This window comes from Centroberyx affinis, unplaced genomic scaffold, assembly GCF_046629955.1.
Source record: "Centroberyx affinis isolate AG114_WGS23_722 - 3 ecotype Tasmania unplaced genomic scaffold, CSIRO-AGI_Caff_v1 ptg000541l_1, whole genome shotgun sequence".
Taxonomy (NCBI): Eukaryota; Metazoa; Chordata; class Actinopteri; order Beryciformes; family Berycidae; genus Centroberyx; species Centroberyx affinis.
Window position 1 is genome coordinate 187148 of NW_027279189.1, and position 26691 is coordinate 213838.

The following is a 26691-nucleotide window of genomic DNA, read 5'->3' on the forward strand; positions in this document are numbered from 1 at the left end:
TACGATGGCCATTTGATCAAATGAATAAATAAACGCTACTGATGCACTTGTTCCTGTAACTGTTTTATAATAAGCCAATACTAGGCAGTATGAATGACTGCAAATTGAGTACTACTTGGATTGGTACTCAGCCAATCTACTTCATAAATTACTTGCTATTTTTAGCAGTTTTGGTATCGTAATGGCTTTGGGACGGCCTGCGGGCCCACAAGGCATTAATCAGTGCTTTTACCGTGGCGTCTTGGAGTAATCCTCCTTGAGCGGGTAGAGCTGCTCCTCCACCCTCTCCCAGCGCTCCAGGCAGCTCCACAGCCAGTCGGGGTTGACCACGTGCAGGTGCTTGCAGCCTTGCGCTTGACGGACCTTTTCAGTGCCTGGTTGACAGCAACAGCGAGGGAGGAAAAGGTGAGAATGACAATCAACGACTTTGTACAGATACAGACAGCGAAGGTCTGTTGACTGATTCGGATCAATGATGAGACTTTCTGTCCTGGGAGAGAAAACAATCGCCTAGACCAAGAGTCAAAAGTGTCAATACGGATACAAAGATAGAAAAGATTTGTCATTTGGAGCCATTGAACCACTGTCATTTCACTTTTTCGCCAACCCAATAGTTTCCTTAGAAAATAAAGAAAAAGAAGGAAAAGAAGCAGGAGTCTATGTTTTGTTCCAAGTCCACAGAGAAGAGCAGTATTTTCAGCTTGAATTAGATTTATTGATGTTTGACACAAAGACACTAAATTGCATCTCTGAGTGTAGTACCTCATTAACCCTGGGTTATTTTACACATGCAGGGCTAACAATCACACACTTGGTCAGATATTGACTGGCTCTCTTCTTCGGGCACATTTCCTGCTCAATTGGCATATAGTATTCAATGGGATTTTTCGGTATGGTGCTGCTTGTCATAAACTGGCCTAAACCCTAACCTGATGAGAAACAACAGCTACTCTAATTCTGAATCCTTAGAAGACCACCAAGTTTGATATTTGTGAAATGCTGATGAGGAAAGAAGGCTCAAACGCTGCCTGCTAGTCCCACCTCTAGCTACAGAGCTGTGAAATCTCTCACCTCTCAAAGTATTGTTTTGAAAAATTGCAGGGCTAAGTCGCTTGTTTGGAGAGAACTCACCTACACCAGAATAGCACAGAAAGATGGAAGACAACAGTAGCAGCGGAGGAAGGTTTTAATAGGGTAAAGTCCCTCATGGTTGTGATATGGCTGAGTCACAATTTGCAGAGGAAAACGGCTAATGGGCTACCATGAGACCAATGCGCTGCACGACCACCAAAGAACTGTGGCCCCAGGGCCGGTCCCACTGTCACCCAACTTCCACAACTTTAGTATCAAAGTCAAAATTCTGTTTTTGTGTGCATTCGGTGGCTCAGTGGTCTGTGGCGCGTACCATGTGACCGCATCATCCTGGGTTCCAAAAGAAAAGGGGAGGGGAAAAAGGCAATGTAACAACACTACAACAGACATCTATTGACCAGCCATGTGATGGAAAGATACGCCAATGTTAAGACTCTTAATCTTATTGTTGGCTATTACGCCAACAGAAACCCTGTCCCCATGTCTGTCTTGCTTCGAGAGCAACTCCACGGAACACGGCAGGAGCAAGGGGACGCATTAGTCAGCCACTTTCCAAACATAGAGGTCTTGGCTGCCATCTTGTTAAAACGTGTAATTAAATAATCAATTTTCCCATGTGAAATGGACATGATGAATGCCTGTCAAACGTGCTGTTCTAACTGCTGACACAACAGGCATTTTCAGCGGTTCTCGCCAGACTAAGTGGCCTACCGCTGATTTCACCCTGTGCCCTCTTTGTGGCTGATTTTCTCCCCTTCTGACGTACAAGGTGGCTGATTGCTAAGTGCTGCTCTCAGTGAGGCCGGCTCCCAAGGCAACGGTGCCGCGTCCTGTGCTTGATTTCAGAGGGCACATTGGACTGGGATCAACACAGGCGTGGGCTGGGTTTTTTTGTCCTTGTACCGACCACCGGCAAGCCGGTGAATCCACTCTTGGTGCTCTTCAGATGGAATAGGCTTTCATAAGCAGGAAGAAGCCACTTGTGTGACATTTTGAGTGTCATGGAGGTGCTTCTAAAAGTGATACTCCACTGCAGAGGTTGTTATGCATCAATGTAATCACTGACAATGGCACACAGGTCACGTCTTAGACCTAATGCCTATGGTTGAAAACATCTGAAATAGAAGACTACATCAGCAAAAGTAGCTTCCGTTGTGATGTTGGCAAGCATTTGGGAAGTTGAAAACTAAATCCAGTTACTGTTGCTGTCTTGATACAGATTCTTCTTTTTATCAACCTAAAGTCATCGGCACTTTAATCAGTCATCTGATGTTCGCTCAGGACACATATTGGGCTACGCCAAGCTCATGCCAACACTGACAGTGCAACCGAAAAATAGGTGTTTACCTCCAGAAGGGGATTAATACTATAGTGTGGTTGCGCCTGTAGCTTGAGATTCACTTTAAGCATGAAAATGATATTCATAATTCAGCCCACCAGAGACTTCATAATGTTGATTTACAATGGAGGAAATCCTTAGTCTCTTTAAGAGGTAAAGTCAAGTATAGCATCACTTCATCCACCCCATTAAACAGCCCATCTGTGGAGGAATGGCTGATTAATACAATCTGTTGGGGTCGCTGGATCGTAGAAATAAGTGCTGCTCTCCTCTTATTTCAGTTCATTTCTGTGGCTGTGGACATCAACATTCATCAGACAGCTTGAGCTTCACACTAGAAACCACGATATGATAAGCCAAATTCTTAGGTAAATATTTTCCAACCATATTACCATATTTTTAATAGGCCCATCTGGCCTGATCAACACCGATTATCCTCAGCACAGCGGGACATTTTGCAGGTCTACACATGATGGGCCCATCTAGACGAGACATATATATTTATTTTCAGCCTCCACATAATGTTTTCCACCATATGCTTGATTTCAAAAGTCCTTAACATTTGAAAAAAAACTGAATAAACTATAAGTCATAAAAAAAAACATTTGGGAACACAAACAGCCTCCAGCATTAGCATACACAAATCTCTTCCTGCTTCTGTAGTATCAGAAAGCATTCACACAGTGAATGTTTCTGTCAAACAAGCATAAAAAAAGAAAAAGAAAACATTACATTTGATTTATGGCAAAAGTACCTGTAACATCTCTTTCCAGGACTATCCAGACTGTTAAATGCCAATTTATTCTCACATGTTAACCAGGGCTGCGCTCAGTTAATTCTGCTCATCACACCTGCCCTGATCGCCTGACCTCTGAGACGGTCTTGATGGTGCATTCAATCTCAATTATTACCCATGTTACATCCCCGAGTTTCACCACAGCACTAAGCTGAGCATTTAAACACATCTCACATGACCTCTCTTGACCTCCAGCGTCATTACCAAAACATTAGTTGCATCAATCACGAATGACGCCCCTCGTGATTAAAATGAGCTGTTACGCAATACAGAGGAAAGATAACTATGCAACAATTAAGTAAAAGACTCATATTTCAAATGCACTGAGTTGCAAATGCAAGAGTTATGTGTAAAAATTTTGTCAGCACACAAGCACAACACTGTGAAGGATTTGAGAAGTAGCCTCCTATTTCTACGACTAAGGACAAAATATTCAAAATGACTGCTCTTGAAAGGGGGGATGAATCCTCCTTTTAAATCAATTGCTCAACAACAGTAGAAAACCAAGTGTCAGTTGTGTATCACATTACTGTGTAGCAAATAGGGTTGTCAAAAGTATGATACTAAAAACGGATACAATACTCATTTGCAACAGTATCGATACCAGCAGTGCTTTCTGTTAATGAAAAATCAAACATTATTTCTCCGCCTCTACTAGCCACACACACACACACACACACCCTGCACCGCTGCCCACAGCCCCTCCTCTCACTAGTAGCAGTCAGCTGGGTTGTTGCCTCAGTCAGCAAACAATGCTACAGAGTGGTGCCGACACGTCAAACTTGGCGAAGCACCTTAAGGACCGACACGCCAGTCTATATAAAGAATTTCGAGAGGTTAGCGAAAGCTCCTGTTTCAACATCACTGAAGCATTAAACATTTATCATGAACGTTAACGTACCCGGCACATCATCCGTTTTAGTTTAGCTAGCAAAACAAACTTTAGCTACAGAGCTAGCTAGCTAGCTTAAAATATTGTTTTCATGTTAAAATTATATTTTAACATGAAAACAATATTTAAAAAAAAATAGAAAATTCATTTTTTCCCCTGTGGTATCAAAAATGGTATCGCATATCGACATTTTCCTGGGTATTGTATCGAAGTTAGAAATTCTAGTATCGGGACAACCCTAGTAGCAAATACAGATAACATCAGAAACACCATGCCTCTCATATGCAGGCTTACTTGTTTTTGTTCCAGCCAAATCAAGAGCTACTCATATGGTTGTTGGCGGGGACTACAGTTCAGTATAACACACTTCAGCAAAATGATCTTTCTAATTTAACAATACTGTGTACTAGGGCTGGGCGATATGGTTGAAATCAATATCACGATAATCATAAGGATTTTTCTCGATATCAATATATATCACGATATGGTTCATGTATGCAAAATCACGTTAAATAATCAAATGAATGTTCATCTCATTGAACCGAATGGTAATGTTAGGTGTGATGTCAAACAAAACAGAAATATTCAAATAATATTCCTACCATACCTCATTTTATGAGAGTTTTTAAGTAAAATTTGCTTGTCATCATCAATTCAGACAGCAGAAATGTGTGTCACGATATTAAAATATCTTCATATCATCACGATATGATTCCACTGAAAGACGATAAACGATAATATTGAATTATCGCCCAGCCCTACTGTGTACCATGGATTAAGATCCACACCCTTTAAACTTTCACATAATGTTTTATTTGGCTACAAATCCCAGGAAGAAGACAACCTCATGCAAGTATTGGCCCTAAGAAATTCCAACAGACTTTTCAATGAGGCACTAAGTCAGTAATGAACATCAAAGTTTAGGACAGAATTTCAATGAGGAACAGAATGACACATATTTGCGATTTACATGAATGCACCAACTTTGGCAAGTTAACTCTTAGATCAACTTGTTTCTGTGATGAGAAAATTTGAAGCATTTTTTTCCTCTGTGTACTTAGTGCGCTATGGTGCTTTTCAGATGATGCTAAGCTATTGCTAAAGTGTTAATACCATAGCAAACTGTATAAGCACAGGACAGAAGTGAACTGTTACTAATCGTATCATACAATGGTACATTCAAAGACCAAAGAGTTAGTATAGTCCTTTAAAAGGCCATATTATTCAGTTTTCATGGTTTTGTTTTCAAATCTACTATAGCTCAGGACAAGAATAATGACCATTTCCTTGTTTTAAATTTGTATCTACCTTTTTCTGCCTTTTTCATGCTGTAAAGCACTTTGTAACATCTATTTTGAAGTGCTATATAAATAAAGTTGATTTATTATCATTAAATAGATCTATTGTGTTCTTGGTCAATGGCATACATAAGTCTACCAACATACCAGCTCTCGCTGCGATGAGATGCGTTGTCCGACTGGGATCTTTGTAGTTGAGAACCAGGTTCTTGCCGATCTTGGCCCCCAGTGCCTTGGCGTGGTAGCACTCGCGGGTCCTCTCCATGGGGTAGTTGGTAGGGTACAGGCCGCTGAACGCAATGGTGGTTCCCTCTAGTGCCTTACTTTTCAGCTCTGGGACAATTTTGCGGATGTCCGGCGTCTCAGAAGCCTCCTTCCTCAGGTAGGCCTCGTACCGAGCATAGTACTCAGCGTGGATCCTGTCCAGCACTTCCTCCAGGTAGATCAGGTGATCGTCCTGGTCGTTGTCGACTTCCTCCTCCTCCTCTTCGTCCTCCATACTCTGGTCCAGCGACTCCTCCCCCATGGTAACCCCAGATTGTTCGCTGTTCTGGGACTCTGTTTCTGCCTCTCTCCTGTCCGAGCAGCCATTCCCCAGCTCTGGATCTGGGAGAACAACTCCTGAGGACTCCCCCGTGTCAGAGCTGTTCTCTCCTTCTCCCTTCCCTTTACTGTCCCCTTCCCTCACCCCATCCCCGTCACTGGGCTCCTGCGTCGGGCCTTCCTGCTTGGATTTCCTTGACCGGCAAGACTTGCCCTCACCATCGCTCTCTGATGAGTGAGGCTTCTCTGTAATGGAGTCATTGTCACTGTCGCTGGACAGGTCAAAGTCCAAATTGTTGGCCTCGTGGCCGGGTGCAGATGAGTTTGCCCCACCCTGTGGTTCTCTTGTCCCCAGTGTCCTGTTGCTATCATCTTCCTTAACATTTGTTCCGTCACCCACCGGAGTCTCTTTCGCCCCCACCCCAGACTCGTCCTCAGTCTCTTGCGCCTTACCCTGGGCCTGTTCGTTCTCCCCGACCCCTACAGGATGTGTCCGTTCATTTGTTGGTACTCCCTGAGTAGATGGGGATGTTGTGGACTCCTCGCTCCCGCCGTTGTTGTGGTCCTTCACCTTTTTCCTGAGGCCGTTATTCTGCTCATCGGCTCCAGACGTCCCTGCTGTTTCTGTGCCCTCTGCAGGCCGGCTTGGCGGGCTTCCTGCTGGAACACAACAAGGTAATCACCAACTAAACTGTCAACATTCAAGGACACATGCATCAGAATCATGTCACCTCACTGGTAAGGGCGTAGGAAGTGTCAACATCTGAAGATACACTGAGTAGCAACACACTAGAGGATTATCGAGATTTACACATTTGCCCATCCCAACATTTAGGGTGGAAATCCTGATCGGAGGCATGGTTGAGACCGATGGTGGGCAAAGATTATCTGGCAGGGTGAGCGGTTTACAGATTCAATCTTAACTAACCCGATTGACTCAAAGGCTGATCTGAGACACCATGATAATCATACTGGTGCGTTCTAATAAGGGGTCAACCTGGATTTTAGTTTAGGACAAGCTGCTCACAAGCAGGGGATGGGTTAAAGTACTGTAGAATTGTAGAAGTTAGCCCTGGAATAATTATGGAACATGAAAAGGGACCAACTCTTAACCATGGAATAAAGATGTGCAGCATGGAAATCAGTTACGAGCTGTCACTGACTGATGACAGATTAAGATCAACAAGTCTCAGTGGATACACCATATGCTTCAACCATGGTTTAAGCTAATGTCTCACTTCCATAAAACACTACATCTTGTAATTTAGGCAGCTGTTGTAGCATGAGATCAGTACAACTAGGCGTCATCGGCTAATTGACATGACAGACTGAGAGTGGGTGTGAATGCGGGGAGCCCGGCAACAGCCCCTAAGGAGACACACTGGCTGGTTATGAGTGGCTTGTGGTGTCCTGTTGTAATATAGCGTCTTTGACAGGCTTTCCTTTATGAGGGGCCATCAGTGAGCAGTTGCGCACAGCGGAACACACAAAGGAGAAAGCACTGGAACCCTTTCTAACGATCTTTATCCTCGTTCCCTGATGAGTGTCTTTGACTCATAATGAGGTTTGGGGATAGAGGTGTATAGGCTCATTATGTGTGTTCAGGACGCTGGCTGAGCATGAATGCAGCACTGATGATTATCTCTTGTCTCGGTCGGGCCAGTGTGATTCTCTGTATCAAAGGATCTGACCGAGGAACTAAGCTAATCATTAAACTGGCGCTTACTATATAAACAGACCCAAATTAAGGATTTGCACAATTAAACAGTAGTCTGGAACGTCAAAAAACAGCATAACCTTTTCACATTGCTTAACGACACATGGGGGTAACAGAGAAGTACAATGGTCTGGTAGACACATGAAAACGATATCAAGCGGTGCTGTACTGATTTTGGTATCATTATTGATTTTAAGGTATTAAAAGACATCAAAAAGAAAATAGTTGGGATTTATCCACAAGATCACTGTATTTTTTATTTATTTTGGCAACATCTTTGTTCCTCAGCGCTCATTGCTGTGGTGTTTCTGCACTGCTCTTCCCAGAGATCACCTGTCAATCAAACAGTATGTCCAGTACTGTCACGTCGTCTTCTTTGGATTTTCTATTGATGCAGTTTGAGTTTCTGTAGGTGGCGTTCTTTGTCTGTTCAGCCATGGTGGCTATCGCTGCTCATGCTAACTACCCAGTCCTTCTTCTATTTATTCAAAACAAACCAGAAATTTAAAATGCATTACTTCCTGTCCGGCAGAGGATTTCCCAGGAAAGAGCTACCAGATATCTGGTATTTAGAACAGCAAATGTAAAAGCTTTCATTAACTGGATATAGGTTGAATCACTAATGTGTTTTATCAATCAATGATAGAGTAGGTAAGTGGAATTGTATGGAGAAATGCGTTAGGATTCTGCGGGGATTCTATGGTGTTTCCTTTCATATGCTGTAAAGTGTGTGTGTGAGTAGATACTGCGTAGGCACTGTACCTTTCTTGGCCATCTGGGCTTCCCGTGACCCCGGTGGAGCGTTGATGTCCCCTGTGCCCTGGAAGTAGATGTATTTCTTCACAGTGATGAGGTTAGGTGCAAACTTCCACACGTCCTCTCGGTCATCAATGATGCAGACCATTGAATCGCCACAAGGAAAAAGATTCCTGTCGGCAAAACAATGCACAAAACACCAGCAAAACTGTTCTATTATTCTTGACAGATTCGTGACAGCCGTTATTAATCTCTCTTTGGTTCCAATGTGTCCTGACGATGCTTGTTGTCAGTTTAGGAACAAACTTCAGCTTCTCTTCTACTTTTATATTATTAGAGAAACGCTTCACTGCCAACCATTCACAAGAGTTAACCATAAAAAAGAATATTAGATCAGTATTCCCTGTGCTTGTCTACCAACTCACCAACATACGTTTATCTCCATACAAGTGGAAAATGTGTCTTCTGAATTTGCTTTTAATAGTTAAACAAATAGTTCAACCAACTAGAGTAAATTTATGGTAGGTGTTTCCTATGCAGGGTCTACATAGACTATAAAGCGTTAGTGTTATAAACTGTGAGTGATTGATTTCAGCTGTCATCTTTAGCAGAATGCAATTCCCACCTAAGATTCCCCGTCTTGGAGAAAGGATCGATGCATTCGTCTCTAGAAAGGATCCGATGAGAGAAAAGCTTCTTTTCGGGGTCCAGAAAGCCTAGGATGTATGAAAAAAAAAGCAAACAAATATTAAGATGCATTCTCCAAATCCTGCTGTATGTTAAGTTAAAGATTTGGTCAAGTAATTTCTGTGCCAAGGCCACAGAAGGCATTTTCACTTCTTTTGAGGAGTGCAGGTAGAAGTACTGCATTCACAGAAGAAAACATGCCATTTCACCAAAAGTCATATCTCTATTTCATCTCTGAGGCACATAAATAAGCTATCCTCCAACACAGAAGAAAGCTTTTTCTTCCATTTTGAGACATTTTCACTGCCTTTTCCCGTGCTGCGTGTTTTAACTAGATGTTTTCATGTGATTTTCTTACACACACGAATCAAAGTTATCTGAAATATGTGTGTTTGTGTCTACATATGTGTGTGTGTGTGTGTGTGTGTATGTGTGTGTGTGTGTGTGTCTATGTCTTGGACACTCTTGGTGTATTCCGTAGCCTCTCATAACATCGAGGGTAGAAAACTAAATGTTTACAGCATCTTTTTGGGCTTTCTTTTCAAAAGACTGTCAAGTCCCATGTCTGAGAGGCAAAATGCAGTCTTTGATGAAACCTTGGATGGATTCCTACCCCGGCTGAACAAGACAGCCAGGCTAGGATCTCCTTAAAACAACAACAAAACTGCTCAATAGCTGGAGAGCTGTTCTGAAACACACTGACCTCCGTGCACCAGGGCCAGAAGTAAAATCCAATTCAAACTGCATTAAACATTCATCATAGGGAGGCAGTATAGTACTGGACTGGGGCTGATTCTTTTATGTATATGATGAACGATTGCAGCTGGAATACCAAAAAGATGGCATATAAAAGCAGTACCTGCACTTTAATATAATCCCAGTTGTTAGCCTCTACAAGTCAGAAACCTGTTGTAACCTTTTCATATAGGTAGCACAAAGGCTGGTAAAATTAGGCTGTGGGTGGTAAGTTTGTCTATTATAGTCAATTTGGCAGGTAATCAAACATAATTTGGAGGTCATATTATATTCAAAAATTTGTCTGGCTTGTAAAATACTTAAATTGACTGGTGTATTTTAGAATTTACCAGCCCCTAGTGCCTAAATGAGTTAGTTTCTTGACCTGGCGGTAACTGAGACATACTAGCTGCAAAATAATGAATCAACATAAACGCTGCTGGAACAAAAAACATGGGCAGACACTTCCCCCTTATGGACACAAACAGGCAATACAACAACAAGAACAAAATGTGTTTCCAAAACTCAAACCCACTCAATGGAAGAATGCCTTCAAGTACATTCACTTCTCTATTGACACATTCTTTCATCATGCACCCTAAGTAGACAAAACAATTTCTGACAGTGGCTAAATTCTAGGAAAGTGCCTTAAAATGTAAAAGAATGAGTCCAATACCAGCAATAGTGTGTGCATAAAGGCGGCTCCCAAATGTGAAGACATGCAACTCATAGAGTTTGGCAATTTTCTCCAGGAATTCCTTGCAGTGTGGGCGCAGTCGTGTATGGAGCATGGGCTCTCCCCGCCCAAGCTGGAAGTGGAAAATCCCCTGGGGAACATAACAAGAGTCTTAAGTATGACACAATCAGATTCTGAAAAAAAGAACAAAACAGATTTTGGTCTCCACATTTGCTCTCACACAGTACAAAACTGTATTCAACAACAATGAAAGACTGACAAATATCTCACAAAAACTAAGTTCAAGAAATTACTCCAAGAAGATCTTGTATCTAATGGTATAAGGACTATTATCAGTGCATGTAATTGTAATGTAGACATATTTAATTGCAGGTTTGCCTTTACGTTACCAGGCAGCACTTTGCCCTAGTTCCGACACCAGAGAATAACTCTGAATCCATTCACCTCCTCATAAACCCAGGAGTGTGTAAACAGTTGAGGACCAATACCAATACCAGCACTGAATATTAGGCTGAAACCAACCTTAGGTACTCAGACTTGGTATCCATAAAGCCTACACATAAGAAGGCCTAAGTACTAGCGCAATGATTTTTGATGACACTGGAAAGTACACTTCAAAACATAGGGGATGCCATTTGATCGGATTAACAGTGCTGGTTAAACATTATTGTCTATGTTTTTTACATGATTATGTATAGTGTGGCCAAAATTATCAGTGTCAATAAAAGGAGTCAGATCTGCACTCCTTATGGGTAAGCGCTCAAAATGAATTAATCATACTTATACTCGATTAGCAAGGTAAACCAGTAAACAGCTGACAGAGCAACATCATCAAACCAGGGAAAGACAACAAAGTTAGAAAGTGTCAACCAAATGAATGTGGTCAAGGGTGACAACCAAAACTCAGGACAGGATATTATGGTGGGGGGATACCTTATTGGACATGCGCTGGCAGTGCTGCTCAGTGGTGTGGATCAGCGTCTGGTCCAGATCCACCATCAGGACCAGCTTCTTGTTCCTGTGGAGTCTCTGCTGGTCCTCTCTGCCCAGCTGCTCTGCTTGCTGTCAGGGTGAGGTGGGGACAGTGGCACGGCATATCAGAGAACAATCAGAGCAGCCTCCACAAGTCCAGCAATGCAAGTCAATATAAGGGTTAGACTGATATATTGGCCTTTTATTAAAAACACTGACATCCACCTCCGACATGATGGATATTCTGCAATTTATTTGATTACATATTGATCAATATTACACTGGTTGTTTAAGGGAACGCTTAACCTTAATTGATTCTACTGTGACATTTTGATTGGATTCTACGCATATCCCAAAAGTTTGTTATTATCACTGAGTTTAATGGAGAGTCCCATGCTCTAAAACCGTCCCAGAGTAGATTTTTGGCATGAAAATCAGTCTAGCCAGTCTAGTCAGTATGTGCCATCTCAGAAAAATATTGTATTGGAGGACTAGTGCGCATTCAAGCACAATGCATACACAGCAGTCTGGTGAAAGATGAAATGTGTGGTCCCGCTGCCCTACTAGCCCACTCTGCCAGGTATCTCCATCATATGGCTCACCTCTGAGCTGACCATCAACTCGGGGACACTGTGCACCATGGAGACTGTTGCCGTGGAGATGGGAGCTTGCTGATTCCCATTCGTGCTCTGCAGCCTGAGAGGGAAAAAAAACAAAAAACAGGAGTGGGAGTCGTACATTTTGTGGTTTGTGCATCTCTGTGGTCCTTGAACATATTGTGACTGAGAAGAAAAGCAGCTCTCACAAACATGCAAATTAAATTTGTAAGGCATATCAGTGGTTACTGACAGCTGGGTTGACTCAGAGGAAATGTTTACAGTGAGTTTCCTACAGCAAGTGTTTATATCAGTGCTGTTCACAGAAAATACTGAAGTTACTGAGTTAGCAATTTAGCTGATTGCCACCAAATCTCAGCTACTTCAGGTCCACATTGATTACCGTTCAATGCTTAAAGCATGTCATCTTAAGATACGCAAAAATGACATTATCCTCTGCTGATCAAAGTTCAAGTAAATATTTTAATTTCATCATATACCAAACAGAGATATATCTGCATCACCCCTAAGCTATGTGCTTTATACAATCTGTCACTGGCAAAATGACATGTTGCATGTCTAGATAAATGCGTTCCACGCACCTTTTAAGCAATAACTTTAATAACTGCCACCATGCTCCCTGATAATACATATAATACAATGACACTGGTGCTGGAATCTATGCACACAGGAGCACAAATGTAGCATAGCTTGCACTGCAGTTGACAGCTTCACACATACCTCTTTCTCAAACACCAGGGAGTGTGAACACTGTTTTTAATTTCATATGACATAATGAGTTTTTCCTGTAGCTATGCCATCTCTGGCGCCACCTGGTGGTGTTAAATGAAGGCACAATCTACCACAAATACTGATAATGAGATGGTTTAAGATACAGTGCAATTGACACCATATTCAAGACAAACAGATAACTCATTGATCAACTTAGTCAGTTTTTAAGCCACAGGAATGTGATATCCTCATAAAAGGTCAATGACTAATCATTTCTAAAGTGCCCCTTTACTGAATGACATTGTCGTGTCAGCATGACATTTTAAGTGTTATCCATCACACTCTCACAACAGAAATGTTTTGGCACCCAGCTGGGGACAGTCAAAGTACCTGTTGAGTCCAAGGGTCAAATTTATCAACCCTAGAATGACCCAGAGACTGAAAAAACACAGATGTTTCCCTTTAAAAGTAAATAGTGAGTGTGTGTGTGTGTGTGTGTGCATTTCCTTACTGAGTCAGGTCCTGGCCACATTCGGCACATAAACCCTTCATTACTATCGGATGGCTGCATTCTTCTATCCTGACGATGACACCCCTGGAAAAAGAAAAGACACTTGGGTTGAGATTCTTACTTCAAAGTAAGCAGGTAAAGCACATTAGTCCTGTCTCAGATTCTAATTTTTAGGGAGGATTCCCATTTGGGCGAGCCCAGGTATAAATGCAGTCTAGTAGAAGATGTTTTAGCACTACTACACACCTCAGCTGTAAGCCTCAACATTGTCCCATAATGAAAATGATTTGCCTTTGACTGACTGGCATACATTTAAATATCACCTGGGAAAACCAGTTGTAAATCCGGTCGGCTAAACTTGCCTTACAATACTGAATAACATTGCATAATAGACAGAGAAACTTTGCTTTGTAATCAAGACATCATAGTAGACCTGCATAGGAACATGTTGTCACTCCAGACTGTAACATTACAAGTGTTGCTCAGTTACAGCGTGACAGCAAAGCAACAGTGAAGCTCAGTACTCATGCTGACTTCAAGTGCTGTTGTTTTTAATACATTTTAAAACACTGCATGCATGATGCACACTTTCTCCTCTTCAATCTGCTGCTGCAGCACAAAGCATCTCTGTGCCACTTGATTTCTAAAATAAAACAACAGGCACCAAACACTACTTTTGTCACAACGTCCATTTTGTTATTTCTGACCAAAAGCACCTGACTGTCCCAAGTGGTATATTTCCTCCCAAACTCAGGAGTAGGAGCTTACAATGAGCACTTGGAAGCAGCAATATCACTAACTTACACCCAGAGGTATGGCAACAAATAATTGTATTCAGTAGTTTTAAATCAGAGTTTTCAACATTCACTGATATCAGAACACCAGGACAAAGCCCATATTATGCTATTCCTGAGTATGTTTTGGTAGAAAAGGATTGTGGGAATAATAGGCGAAGCAATTCTAAAAGTTGAAATTTTATTGGAATAAGTGCTGCTTGGTGTATTGGATGTATGCCAAATTGACAAGTAGACCCTACCAATTAATAAAAGGTCTTAAGTTATTATGTTCTACCAGCTATCGTTTGCCGAGAAAATCAGACAGATTTTTGAATGGAGTTTGGCGTGACATCCTCTGTTTACAAGAGAGAACAGGACGTATGGTATCCTCTGCAAGTGCGTTACTTTCGTTCCACAACCACTGAGCTATGCGACGCACGTACAAAGTGAGTGTTTGTTATGACGACAGATAATAAACAGCCACTGAATCCCGCGACAGCACAGCCTTTCATCAGAGCTCACACAGTCAATTCAAACCTACATCACGCTCGCGGCAATCAAGCTGTCACCCATTCCCAGCTTCTACAGATCTGCAGAGTTTCGCGCACGCGAGCAACAGCTGCGTCAAGCAAGCCAGAATGATACCAGAAGTTATGTGATTTTGCCTTCAAAATAAGCGTGAAAAATATGACATCGTGCACAGGCATACATGGGTAAGAATATATTATGTATGTATGTATACATATATTACTTTTATTAGCAGATTTCTACTGTGTGTAGGGTTATGGTTATGTGATAGGGTTATGGTTATGTATGTCATAAAGGGTTTTATTTTGAAAGTTTGGGCCGAAAGCCTGACTGTTTATTCTGGCTGGCTTGACACTGGTGCGAGCAACAACATGGTTTGGCTAGCGAACATGCTAACCTCAACTTAGCACCGTTAGCTTGCTAGCTAGCTAACGTAACATTACGGGTAACGTCAGTAGCGGGCATAGCGTTGCCGAAAACACAGCTGACATGTTGCTGCTATCCCTCCCATGCAGCAGACAGGTCAGCTAACGTTAGCTATACCGGGCTGAGTGACTCACCCGGGAGGTATGACTTGTCCAAGTTGACAGCATAGCTCCTTGACTACTCCGGCACGGTCCGATTTCACCTTCTTCTCCGGCAGCCTGGCAGTCTCGCCCCCCTTCTCCTGAGGAATGGGAGCACACAGCGCCAGCACGGAGTCCACATTGACGAGAGACCCTGGTTTGACTTTCCACTCCAGAAGCCGCAGAGGGAGAGCCCCGCTCGGCCAGCAGATATCCGCCACCTGCACCACCGGGCCCTCCGCTGCTGCACCACCGCCACCACCGCCAGAATCTGCAGGAGGATCCTCCATCTGTTTTGCACTCTCCAAAAATCCCTTTAACTTTTATCAATGGTCCGCTTAAAACGTTTCTCCAGATCTTGCAATGCCGTGTCTATCATTAAAACATCCAAATTGTCAGCTTTGTGGTGGATAAAAACAAATGTGCTGCTGATTTAAACACAGTACGACGGTCAGCTTCGTTCGCTCTTCCCGCCCGTAAACAGGAAAGCGCAACACTGCAGCGACACGGTCTGTACAGCATCCGGTAGACCAGCGCCAAGCTAGCCAGAATGAAAAACACACAACTTCCATTTAAAATTTTCAAAATACAATCCGTATTGAAATGCCATGCGCTATGATACAATAAAACGTTATTAGCGTCTATTTAACAGCTATAGTTTCACTCCATATATCATCTAACGAGTCCACCGAGTAATTTGATAAAGTGTTTGTCGTTGTACACGCCCAAATAAACGCAAATGTTTTTTTCCCTAAAAGTGAGAAATTTCATACTTTTATTTTGAAGCTAAAATCGCTATTTTTCCGGTTTCGTCCTGGCTAACGCTGTAAAGCTTGACACAGCTATTCTGTAGACATGACAGAGGCGTACAATCCACTGTGCGACGGCAACGGGGACAGTAAAATGTTGCTTTATTACACAAGTCTATGAATGTCATATTAATAAAACATTTACCCTAAAAAAATATGTCTAATAACGAAATCTATTTGTCGTCTTGTTCCCTTCCAATTGTTTTCCTCTTAACTATTTTCCAAGCTTGGGGGACAGATGAGACCACTAGGACCCCTTGAGGGCTGCCTGATGTAAGGTGATGTAACATAGAAATAATACTTGTTCTCCTGGTCTCATGGGGCACAGTACAGTAGAAGTGTGTGTGTGTGTGTGTGCGTGCGTGCGTGCGTGCGTGTGGTTGCATGTCAAGTCATTATATTCAAACAACTTTACCCAATACAAGCCTGACGCCAAACTCTATTCAGAAATCTGGCAATTTATTGTGACCTTGCTAATCGGCATAGCTAGATACCTCATCAAAATGAATTAAGACCTTTCCTGAAGCATTAGGGTGTCATTCTTCAATTTGGCATGCATATAAGCAGCAATTGCTCCAATAAAATTTAAACTTTTACAACTGGTTTGCCGTTTATTCCCATATCATTCTTCCGCAGGTAGCGAGATGATATAATACTTCCAGGGTAGCGAATATAAACCAATTCTAAAATGTGAAATTTCATGGAAATAAAGTGCTGCTTGCTGGATTATGAGTATGCCGAATTGAGAAGCGACTCCATTGGTTCAGAAAAGGCCTTGAGTCATTTATGGGTCATATATTTTTGCCATAAGCAAGGTCAAATTAAATTGCCAGATTTATGAATGAAAATGGGCGTGACTTTCTACACCAGGTGCTCTGCCTATAATTCCAAACTGGATGTTGATTTGGTTAAAAAAAAAATATATATATATATTATTTTAATATTTTGCTTTTATGAATCTCAGATCAGTTGATGTATATTCATTTTCGTGGTTTAGTTGCTAGCCTCAACTAACTACAGTATGCTGTACCATGCTGGTGCAATTTCTCATGTTTTCGGGAGGTAAAGAGGGAGGAGACATGAAGAACGAAGAAATGGTACGCGGCCATGCGTCGAACCATTTCATGTGATCCATGACGTATTGTTTGTCTCCCTCCGCTGCCTCCTCCAGGCTAAACCAAAGACGGTGCACTTTCAAGATAAATCACGCCCTAGTGCAGCCTGTGGAAAAATCCTTGTCCGCTAAACCGGAAATCGTACAATTGTCTCAAATTAGAATATTAATATATCAACTGCAGGAGCTAATTTGGCAAGAACCTCCATGAATATTAATTAGTGACAGTTATCACCATACTACGCGTGCGCGTGAAACAAGAGCGCCTGCTAAACACAAAGTTTTATGTTTTTTTGTAAATGTACAGTGGGCGCAAATATGTCATGTCCCTGATTTACCACACTGAGGCACAATGTGGACACGGTATCAAGGCATTGGCTATTAGATGTGCATCTTCAAATTGGGCCCATAAGAATAACATAAGATAAGAATATTGGGTCAACACTTAGAGCTCTCCAATACATCGCAGAAAAGTGTTGTTTAACTAGTTACCTATGCGCACGTTTTATATACGTTTACAGGTGTTAATGGGCCTACTGGGCGCGCGCACGAGATAGTACTTCAAGTTCAAGACTTTATTGTCCCTGAATGGGAAATTTGGCTCGTAGGAGGTAGTTATGTTTATGGCACGCAATGAAGGAGTTTTTCAGTCTATTGCACTTTACCTAATCAATGACAGTTCCCAGGTATTTATAACAAATTCGATGCTCCGGCCCTTAATAAAAGTTACAGAGGGTGGCTGAGACTTCTTCCTAAAATCAATAGCAATGTCTAGACACATTAAGGCACAGAAATGCATCAACACACCACACTGACACTTTCCCATTTACCCTCACCCTCTGAGAACGAGAAAAAAAAAAATCAACAATCCAACGAATAAAACTTGTCATGATTAAAATAAGTTAGCAATTTGTTGGCTAAATGGCTAAAATGACTATTGTATTTTAAACAAATGAAAAATACATATAAATCCAACACATAAAAGCCTAGCATCTGTTAATTACAACGCAATACATTTTCCCCTTTCAGAACAGCCACTCCCGGTCACTGGACAGTCTTGGACAGATTAGTCTCTCTCAGAAAAAAAAGATAGCAGACCAAATGTGAGACACGCTCATTGCCTCCCAGCCAAAAAGCAGCGGTTTTGTCTGCCGAGCGGGATTTAAACGAAGACGGAATAGGCGGGGCTAAACTCTCTCGCTTTCGCGTATTTACTCTCCGGCTAAACCAACTAGCAGGTAACGTTAGTGGCAGAGAGACATCCAGGCTGATGTGAAGTGAGGAGCTGGTGCAAGTCCAAGGTTACAGTGAAATTAGGAAGGATACTCCAGATATTTATTCATTTACGGTGACCGGAGCTGTGTTAGGAATCCAGGCAGCATGACGGGGGAGACCTCCAGAGTGGTAAATTCACAGTGGTTATAAGTTATTTGGGGCTCGGCGTTAGCTCATATTAGCTAGTTGCCAAACAGCTAATTAGCTGGTCATGTTAGCAGCAGATATCAATGTAAAAACTGTATTTGTTGATAAATGACAGCTGAACGTGTGAGTGTGGAAAACTGTGACATTTAAAGGAATACGATTTGCTACATCTCACAGTCTCCTTTCCATTACTGTTGGCAGCTATAGCAGGCTTGAAGAGATAGTTGATGCACCTCTTTCCATATAAAATTCCATGGTCAGTTCCGTGTTGTTACAGTGTTGCAGGAGATCAGATTAGACTCTTGCTCACTGTCCCTCCCCATTCAATTTTCTATTCTCATTGACTGAGGTGATGAGAAACTGTCCTTTTACAAAATAATGTCTTTTCTGTTCAGTGTGAAAGTGACTGAGAGCTGGTTTGATATTTCTGTGCTCAGGTCCCTGACACCAGTGCTATCTGTACATCAATTTGTCAACGGTGGAGACATTTTGTCCCTCAGATGTCTAGGCTTGTCATAATGGCCTTGATGTAGACTCGCCCCCCCCCCCCCCCCCCAAGAAACACACACTAGCTCTCCTGTCGCTATTCAAACACACCGTCTGGTTAGATGCTCACTCATATGTGTGTATTTGCAAGTGAAACCTTTGAGGAAATAATTTGTTAACAGTTTTGTTTGATTACTGAATTGACTCTGGCTTCACCTTCTGACCTCGCAGTGTTATGTTTTTGTGTTTCCCAGTTAAGGTTGTGTCTGCATCACCTGGCTCTGCTCCATAGACGTCCACATCCTGGCACACCGCTCCAGAGGAGCCGATCCTTCAGTTCACTCAGGTGCAGAACGAGGGCCAGGTCCAAACCACAGCACGCAGATTCACCTCCATTCACCGTGACAGCGCCGTCTCTGTCTCGTTATACTAAATGGGGTTGTGTCCTCGTTCCAGGGAAGGGAAGCGCAGGGGGCTGCTGTGGAAGACGTGCGTCGGCGTCTCGGTCGGCGTGCCGGTGGTGGCGGGGGTCCAGTATGCTGTGTCGGCACCTCGAGAGAGGAGGAAGATGAGGATCGTGATCGAAGGATTCGGTCGGTTCTGCAGGTTTGTCTGTATTGTCATTATCATCTATTGTTCCCAGAGGTCACATCGGTGACGTGCACAGGCTGTCACAAGGACAGGAGCTGCCGAGCTATGAAAACGGCCCTTCAGATGAAACGTGATATGTTGTAACAACAGACCTACTTGCTATTTGCTCAATCTGAGGTGACACTAACATATGATAGAGCTTATTCAGATTTTTTGTTTTCCCAATATCAGCTCATCCATCTAAGTGACCCAACTGCACTTAAGCCTTTTTTATCCCTAACTTAACAGTAGAGAAAAGAGTCTAATGGCCCTGACTGCTAGGAATGATCACAAACTGACAATGTAATCCATATGAAACACTTCATTCAGTAGTACGCAATTATATCCAACAATTTAAGAGACTTTTGATACAATATGCTTTTTAATTTCCACATTTATACTTTACACCTTAAATTGTGCTTTCACACATTTTAGTCAAAGCATACAGCTGCTGCCCCAATGCTCCAAAAAGTCATTTATGGACTTTATGGATGGATCATTAATACAGTAATCACTTATAATACATAATCATTAATCAGTCATCATTACCTCCGCCAAGGAGGTTATGTTTTCGGTGCCATTTGTTTGTCTGTTTTTCAGCAGGATTATGGAAAAACTACTGGCCTGATTTTCATGAAACTTTGCGGAAGGGTGTAGCATGTGCCAAGGAAGAACCCATTACATTTTGGAGCGGATCCGGATCCGGATCCGAATCCGAATCCGACTCACGAACAAGCAAGAATAGCTTAATAAAAGCAATGCGTAGAAGACTGGACTATTGGCCTTGGCGGAGGTCTGCGCTCTCTGAGTGCCCTTCTAGTTAATACTGCCATCACTTCACTGTGGCCAGAGCTTTAGGTAGCTCCAGTTAGCAGAGAGCGCTGAACCCAAAAAGCAATTAAAACTCTGCCCTACTTTCAGCAGTAAAAGCCAGTACAGAATGTACCACATAACGTCTTAATGATCCATCCATAAAGCACTGTTGGAGCAGTATTATGATCCTTCCATAAAGGACTTTTTGGAGCACTGGAGCAGCAGCTGTATCCTTTAGAAAAAATAAATAAAATGTGTAAAAGCACAGCTGAAGGTGTAAAGTATAAATGTGTAAATTAAAAAGCATATATAAATTGTTGGATTTAACTGCATACTACCGAATGAAGAGTTTAATATGTGTTACATTGTCATTTTGGGCACTCCTAGATCTTATGGCATGCCATTGGGTCACATATCACAGTGTGAGGCATAATTGCAACCTTTTGAAGGTAAAAGCAGCCTCTTAACTCTGTGTCCTCAGATCTCTCTCTGTTGGACTCGTCATCTCAGTGGATTACTGGTGGACCACAAATGTGGCACTGCGTGGCTTAGATGAGGTAAGTTGTTTTTTTGTCTTCCATGTGATGAATAGGGGGGTGGTTGGCCAAAACGGGCTTGGCCCAGCACATATTTTAGTCATTTGCACATATCAGTGGTGTCTGAGATATCAAAACAAACAGAACACCGGCACTCACAGAACAATAGTCTTCTTGTTTATTATGGGCAAAAAACAAACGCATTTCAGCTAGAAGCCATCATCAGCGTAATCAAAACAGCAGAAATGGCAATTTATATAGACAGGTGAGGTTCAAACACCAACCAGAAAAGAGAATACATAATTGCATAATAGGATCCATCTGTGAATGAACCGCCCAGATAAGGCCACTCCTAATGAAGGAGGTGTGACCACAATGATCAGAAAAAACAATGACTGGTGTCACAAGCTGAAAAGTAATGAATATATAAAACTGAACGCCCAAGACCGGAAACCTATAGCTAGAGACTATGTAAAAAGAGCTATACAAACCAGATTAATAAATGAAGATGCACACAAATAAAAAAAATACAGACTAATGAATGCTCAATGTAAATAGGGGGCTCAAAACTACTCAGTTAATAGAAAACACTCTGAAACATCTCTGAAACAGAATATATCTATATATAATGGGGACACATAGCCTGTAAAAGGAAATAAATTAAGAGCTATATGACCCTGTTAGCCCAAATAGTTTGAAGAGAGCACAATAAAATATTGTAGACACAATGTCAAGAATAAATGACAAGAATAAATACATCTACACAATCTAAATATGGAATCCTAATATAGTAGGCACCCCAATAGATTATATGAAGCAACCCAACAGTAGTTCTTCGTTCAAACCCTTTGGGCTCTCAGTTTGTAATGTGTGAATCACAGAAATCTGTCCCTATCACCACCCCTTTTAAAAGGATGTACCATTTCTATACCTTGAAATTTAAGGGAACATATATCATGGCCAGCTGAATTGAAATGTCTGGCCAGCGGGGATTTTTCATCTTTATTCCTTATGCTACTTTTATGTTCCGAAATCCTAGTTTTAAGCTCCCGTTTAGTTTTACCTATATATGCTAACCCACAAGGACATTTCAAAAGGTAGACCACATATTTGGTTCTGCAAGAGATCCTGTTCTTAATATTGAACTTTTTACCAGTATGGGGATGTAAAAAAACATCTCCTCTAAACATAGCACTACACTGGGCACAGCTCAAACATGGGACATTGCCAACTGGGGGGTTAGACAGAAAATGTTGAGGAGGTACATAACAATCAGCCCTGACCAATGTGTCCCTCCTGGCGCGCTTATTGGCAAAGATAGGCAAATCATTGAAAGAATCTTCAAATTTGAAGTAATTTTTGTTGAGAACCAGCTGGGTAAGTTCTACCAAAAAACAGTAGGGGGGGTCTGATTCTCTCTCAAATGTAAAAAATGAGTAAGTGCTTCTAAACCCTCTTTGTGAGGAACATTTGTGTAGAGGCTTGTAGTGTCCATAGTACATAATATGTCTGTCTCCTGAAGATCCTGAATAGAAGAAATTTTATTAAGGAAGTCAGTGGTGTCTTTGAGGTAAGAAGGAAGCTGATAAACCAATTGTTTGATATGTAGATCTATAAATTGCGATATGGTTTCCATGAGGGACTGGTTTCTCGCAACTATAGGGCGCCCAGGGACCGGTTCGATGCATGATTTGTGAATTTTAGGGAGTGAAAATAGGTCGTACTGCAACTTAAAATCAAATTCATTTTTTAATATCAGCTGATCTTCTAAAGCTTTACTGAGAAAACTTTTAATCTCTTGAGCAAATTGAAGAGTGGGGTCACAACTTAGGGGTCTGTAAAAGTCACTGTTACCAAGTCTGAGATATCACACATGACCCGACACACGAGCGAACGCACATAGAAAATCTATACTCACATTGTGTAACATAACTTTCAATGATTAACCCAAACAGTGACCGCTTCATGCTTATATAGTCTTTGAATGCCTTATGGAAAACAAACTCTGTATCATGATTTTTTTTCTTATCTTAGGAAGGTTAAGATTGATGTCAAAACACACTGGGCATATGACACAAACTCAGATCCGTTTCTCTTCCCTTCTTTAAAATAGGCCATATTACATTGTAATGCAGAGCAAGGATTCATTTGAATAAAGTTTACCTATAATGAGAGAGAGAGAGAGAATACGCTGTGGCAAGTAGAAAGACAATAGCCTATAGCCTGTCTAAGCCTACTTAAACTTAAAAACTTAATAGCACAGATATCAAATCATCTATACATTATGAGATGACTGATGATTCCTTTGATAAAAGCCCTTAACCCAACACTACGCTTGTGCTTCTGTCCTCCCCTGCCAGAGCAGCCCATCCTACCTGGCCGGGATGACAGCGTGCCACCAGAGGGCAGCAGATCACATGGTGGAAGGGGCCGTGAGGAACGGAGGAATATACATCAAACTGGGCCAGGGTCTGTGTTCCTTCAACCACCTGCTGCCCCCAGAATACATCAGCACCCTGCAGGTCCTGGAAGACAAGGCCTTGGACAGGAGGTACAAAGAGGTGAGGCCCGCACCGCCAGTCAGGGCAGACGGTTTCAGCAAGAGAGGACTACTTGGAACTCAGATGGCGTTTGTGTCTTAACAGGTGGACGCTCTTTTCCAAGAAGACTTCAACAAAACCCCAGAGCAGCTATTCAAACAGTTTGACTATGAACCCATAGCTGCTGCCAGCTTGGCGCAGGTTCACAAGGCAGAGATGTTTGATGGAACCCCCGTCGCTGTGAAGGCGAGTAATGGAGCCCGAAACCAGCATTTTGATTGATTGTTGACTGACAAGTGTGATGTCCTGGGTTTCAATGGAGAGTTTTACTGTCACATGGTCTAACTGCTGTTTCAGAGGCTTTTCCACCCTGACGAGAATAAGATTCCTGGGGGAAAAACACTGAATAGTTGCACATTTTTGGCATGGAAATTGTCAAATTTAAAGATATTGAAGATTGTCTACTTTTTTTATATGCAAGTGTAATTTTCCATTCCCACAGGTGCAGTACATTGACCTCAGGGATCGGTTTGATGGTGATATCAGGACACTGGAGATCCTCCTGGATATTATTAAGTTCATGCACCCCAGTTTTGGATTCCGATGGGTCCTCAAGGTCAGGCAATAGATTGACTAGTATTTCATATCATGCTTAATCTATGTACTTTGGGGCAGAAAGGTGTTTTGCCTGATGTTGTTGTTGTAACTGTTGTAGGACTTGAAGGGGACGCTGGCTCAGGAGCTGGACTTTGAGAACGAAGCCAGGAACTCTGAGAGGTGCGCAGAGGAGCTGAAACACTTGAAATTCATTGTTGTACCCAAAGTGTTGTGGGAACAAACCAGTAAGGTGAGCTCATGATGCAGGATATGGAACAACTTCACCTCCATACTTCTCCTTTAGCCTTGGCCAAAACTTTGTCACTTTTTCTCCCCAACTCAAAGCGAGTGCTGACAGCAGAGTTTTGCGAAGGTTGCAAAATCAACAACGTGGAAGAAATTAAAAGACAAGGACTAAGTTTGAAAGACGTAAGTTGATGCAGTCTGTACCATGAATGATACCTGGAATATTATCACTGACGTTCTGAACAGTCTGATATAAAGTGTCCCATCACGTTTGGCTTTCAGACTGCTGACAAACTGATCCGGACATTTGCCGAGCAAATATTCTACACTGGTTTCATTCATGCTGACCCTCACCCTGGCAACGGTAGGTACATTTTTGTGTGTTACCACGCAAAAGAGAATTTCCTGAATCAAATCCAGCATTGCACATGTATTCACATGTGAATTTTCTATCAACCTGTATGGAATGATGACCTTGTGTTGCAGTTCTAGTGAGACGAGGCCCTGATAACAAGGCAGAGCTGGTGCTCTTGGACCACGGCTTGTACGAATACCTCAGTCAACGGTACGATGTGCATTTGGTTACATCTTTTGCAAAACTTTGACTAAATGTTAGTTTGAAGCTCTAACTCGTGACCTTTGAACTTGCAGGGACAGAATGTCTCTTTGTAAACTGTGGAGGTCCATCGTCCTGCGAGACGAGAAGGCCATGGAAAAGTACTCCAACGCCCTCGGGGTCAAACGTGAGACTGTTGACCTTGTTTATCATATTAGGATTCACCCCCTACTTGACTGTTTTTGTGCTACAAAATAAGTTCAATACATGTGGGATTTTTTGGTCTGAAATCTATGCAAATCTAAGCAATTATGTTTAAGTATTATCGCCAATATCAGAAAAATCTAATTGTCCCCCACAATGAAATTGGGAAGGACTATGCATTCGTTCATCATGCAACATCTCAGACACACGCGATTGGATTTTTGAATACTTTTACAAACTTTTCTGATCTTGGAATTCCAGAGTACTTCCTCTTTTGCGAGATGCTGCTGCAGCGGCCAATCAACATGCGGGAGCTGGGCCTGTCCAACATCCTGAGTCGAGAGGAGACGAGCTACATGCGCCACATGGCCGTCCACCGCTTCGAGGGCATCATGCAGGTGCTGAAATCCATGCCGCGGCCCATGCTGCTGGTCTTCCGCAACATCAACACCGTCCGCAGCATCAACATCACGCTGGGAGCGCCGGTCGACCGCTACTTCGTCATGGCCAAGAGGTTAGCGCTTCTTCTCTTGTGCTGTGTGAAGTTTTTACTGCCCTGTAGCACTAAATGACCATCATATACCTGCAGGGGGGGTTGACAGGGGTGGTGATGAGTACCAATGACTCAATGGCTACTTATCCAGGTCCATTGCTGGCTTTCAAAACTCCCTGCCCATTAGAGTTTTGAAGACAACTCCCAATATCTCCCCCTACTGCCCATTTTCAACTGCTCAACAGTGGAGGACGGTGCTGCAAGCAATCTGCATCGGAAGACATTTCAGCTCCGAAGGCTAAATTTCATTAAAGCTGCAGTAGGTAACATTTATGTAGAAGTAATAAAAATAAATCTTGGTGGCCAAAGACGAGCAGGATAATATGTTAGAATCTCAGAAACAGTGGTAGCCCCATTCCTCTGCTATTCTTATTTCAAAGTGAAATGTGTGGAAACCTATCCGACCAATGAGGAGAAGTCCTGTCAATCACTAGGAGAAGTGGGAGGCGTGTCGTTCCTCGTGTTGGTTTGAATATACTGCTAACAATGTCAATGGCGTACAGGTACAACAAGGTGTAATGCTTGATGTTCAGTTACCAGCATCTTGAAATCTCACAGACTTTCAAACACTTGACGTCCCTCTTGGTTTTCAGTGCGGTGCGAGGCTGGGGGAAGATCCAGGCGGAGCGGCCGGGGATCTTGCCCAAGCTCTGGGTCTTCCGCTGGATGTGGACGACCTGGGAGAGCCTCAAGTTTGAGCTGGCTTTGAGGTAAGGAGCGCTGCAGTTTGGATTCATACAGTTAACGTTTATTTTCTTTGTGCGGGTGTCTGGAAAAGCGTTAATAAGCCCGACTCCTTCACAGATCGGAGATGGCAATGATGAGTCTGACGCGGTCGTTTGTGAACGTGCTCTCCTACTTCGGCCTCGTGTCTCTGGATGCCGAGATGTACGAGTACCTGAGGTAGAGCGCAGCCTGCCGCCCTACACTTTAAAAGAACCAGAGATGAAGG

At 42.5% G+C, this 26691-nt stretch overlaps 2 protein-coding genes across 2 annotated transcripts in view; one reads left to right on the top strand and one right to left on the bottom strand.

The window, feature by feature from the left end:
• Positions 1-16070, bottom strand: part of ctdp1 (CTD (carboxy-terminal domain, RNA polymerase II, polypeptide A) phosphatase, subunit 1) — a 66563-nt gene extending 50493 nt beyond the window's left edge. Inside the window, exons 1-9 of the mRNA XM_071517924.1 lie at positions 15228-16070; positions 13364-13447; positions 12127-12220; positions 11486-11614; positions 10532-10682; positions 9059-9149; positions 8440-8606; positions 5565-6617; positions 233-374 (exon numbers count right to left, since the gene is read on the bottom strand). Of these exons, the coding sequence (XP_071374025.1) occupies positions 233-374; positions 5565-6617; positions 8440-8606; positions 9059-9149; positions 10532-10682; positions 11486-11614; positions 12127-12220; positions 13364-13447; positions 15228-15523 (2207 nt within the window). The 5' untranslated portion in view covers positions 15524-16070. The remainder of the gene's footprint in view (positions 1-232; positions 375-5564; positions 6618-8439; positions 8607-9058; positions 9150-10531; positions 10683-11485; positions 11615-12126; positions 12221-13363; positions 13448-15227) is intronic.
• A 2347-nt stretch (positions 16071-18417) lies between these two features.
• adck5 (aarF domain containing kinase 5) lies at positions 18418-26664 on the top strand. Its single transcript, XM_071517922.1, has 15 exons — positions 18418-18560; positions 19319-19410; positions 19521-19670; positions 20989-21064; positions 23404-23604; positions 23689-23829; positions 24086-24199; positions 24299-24430; positions 24526-24609; positions 24709-24790; positions 24913-24991; positions 25078-25169; positions 25448-25700; positions 26333-26449; positions 26544-26664. The coding sequence occupies exons 1-15, from the start codon at positions 18537-18539 to the stop codon at positions 26644-26646; spliced, it is 1740 nt and encodes a 579-aa protein (XP_071374023.1). The 5' UTR covers positions 18418-18536; the 3' UTR covers positions 26647-26664.
• The last annotated feature ends 27 nt before the right edge of the window (positions 26665-26691 follow it).

Bases quoted from the DNA above. Each gene is read 5' to 3' on its own strand.
- adck5 (XM_071517922.1), top strand. From the start codon at position 18,537: ATGACGGGGGAGACCTCCAGAGTG. The intron at 24,200-24,298 runs GTCAGGCAATAG...TAACTGTTGTAG, and splicing joins GATTCCGATGGGTCCTCAAG to GACTTGAAGGGGACGCTGGC. The intron at 25,701-26,332 runs GTTAGCGCTTCT...CTTGGTTTTCAG, and splicing joins TACTTCGTCATGGCCAAGAG to TGCGGTGCGAGGCTGGGGGA.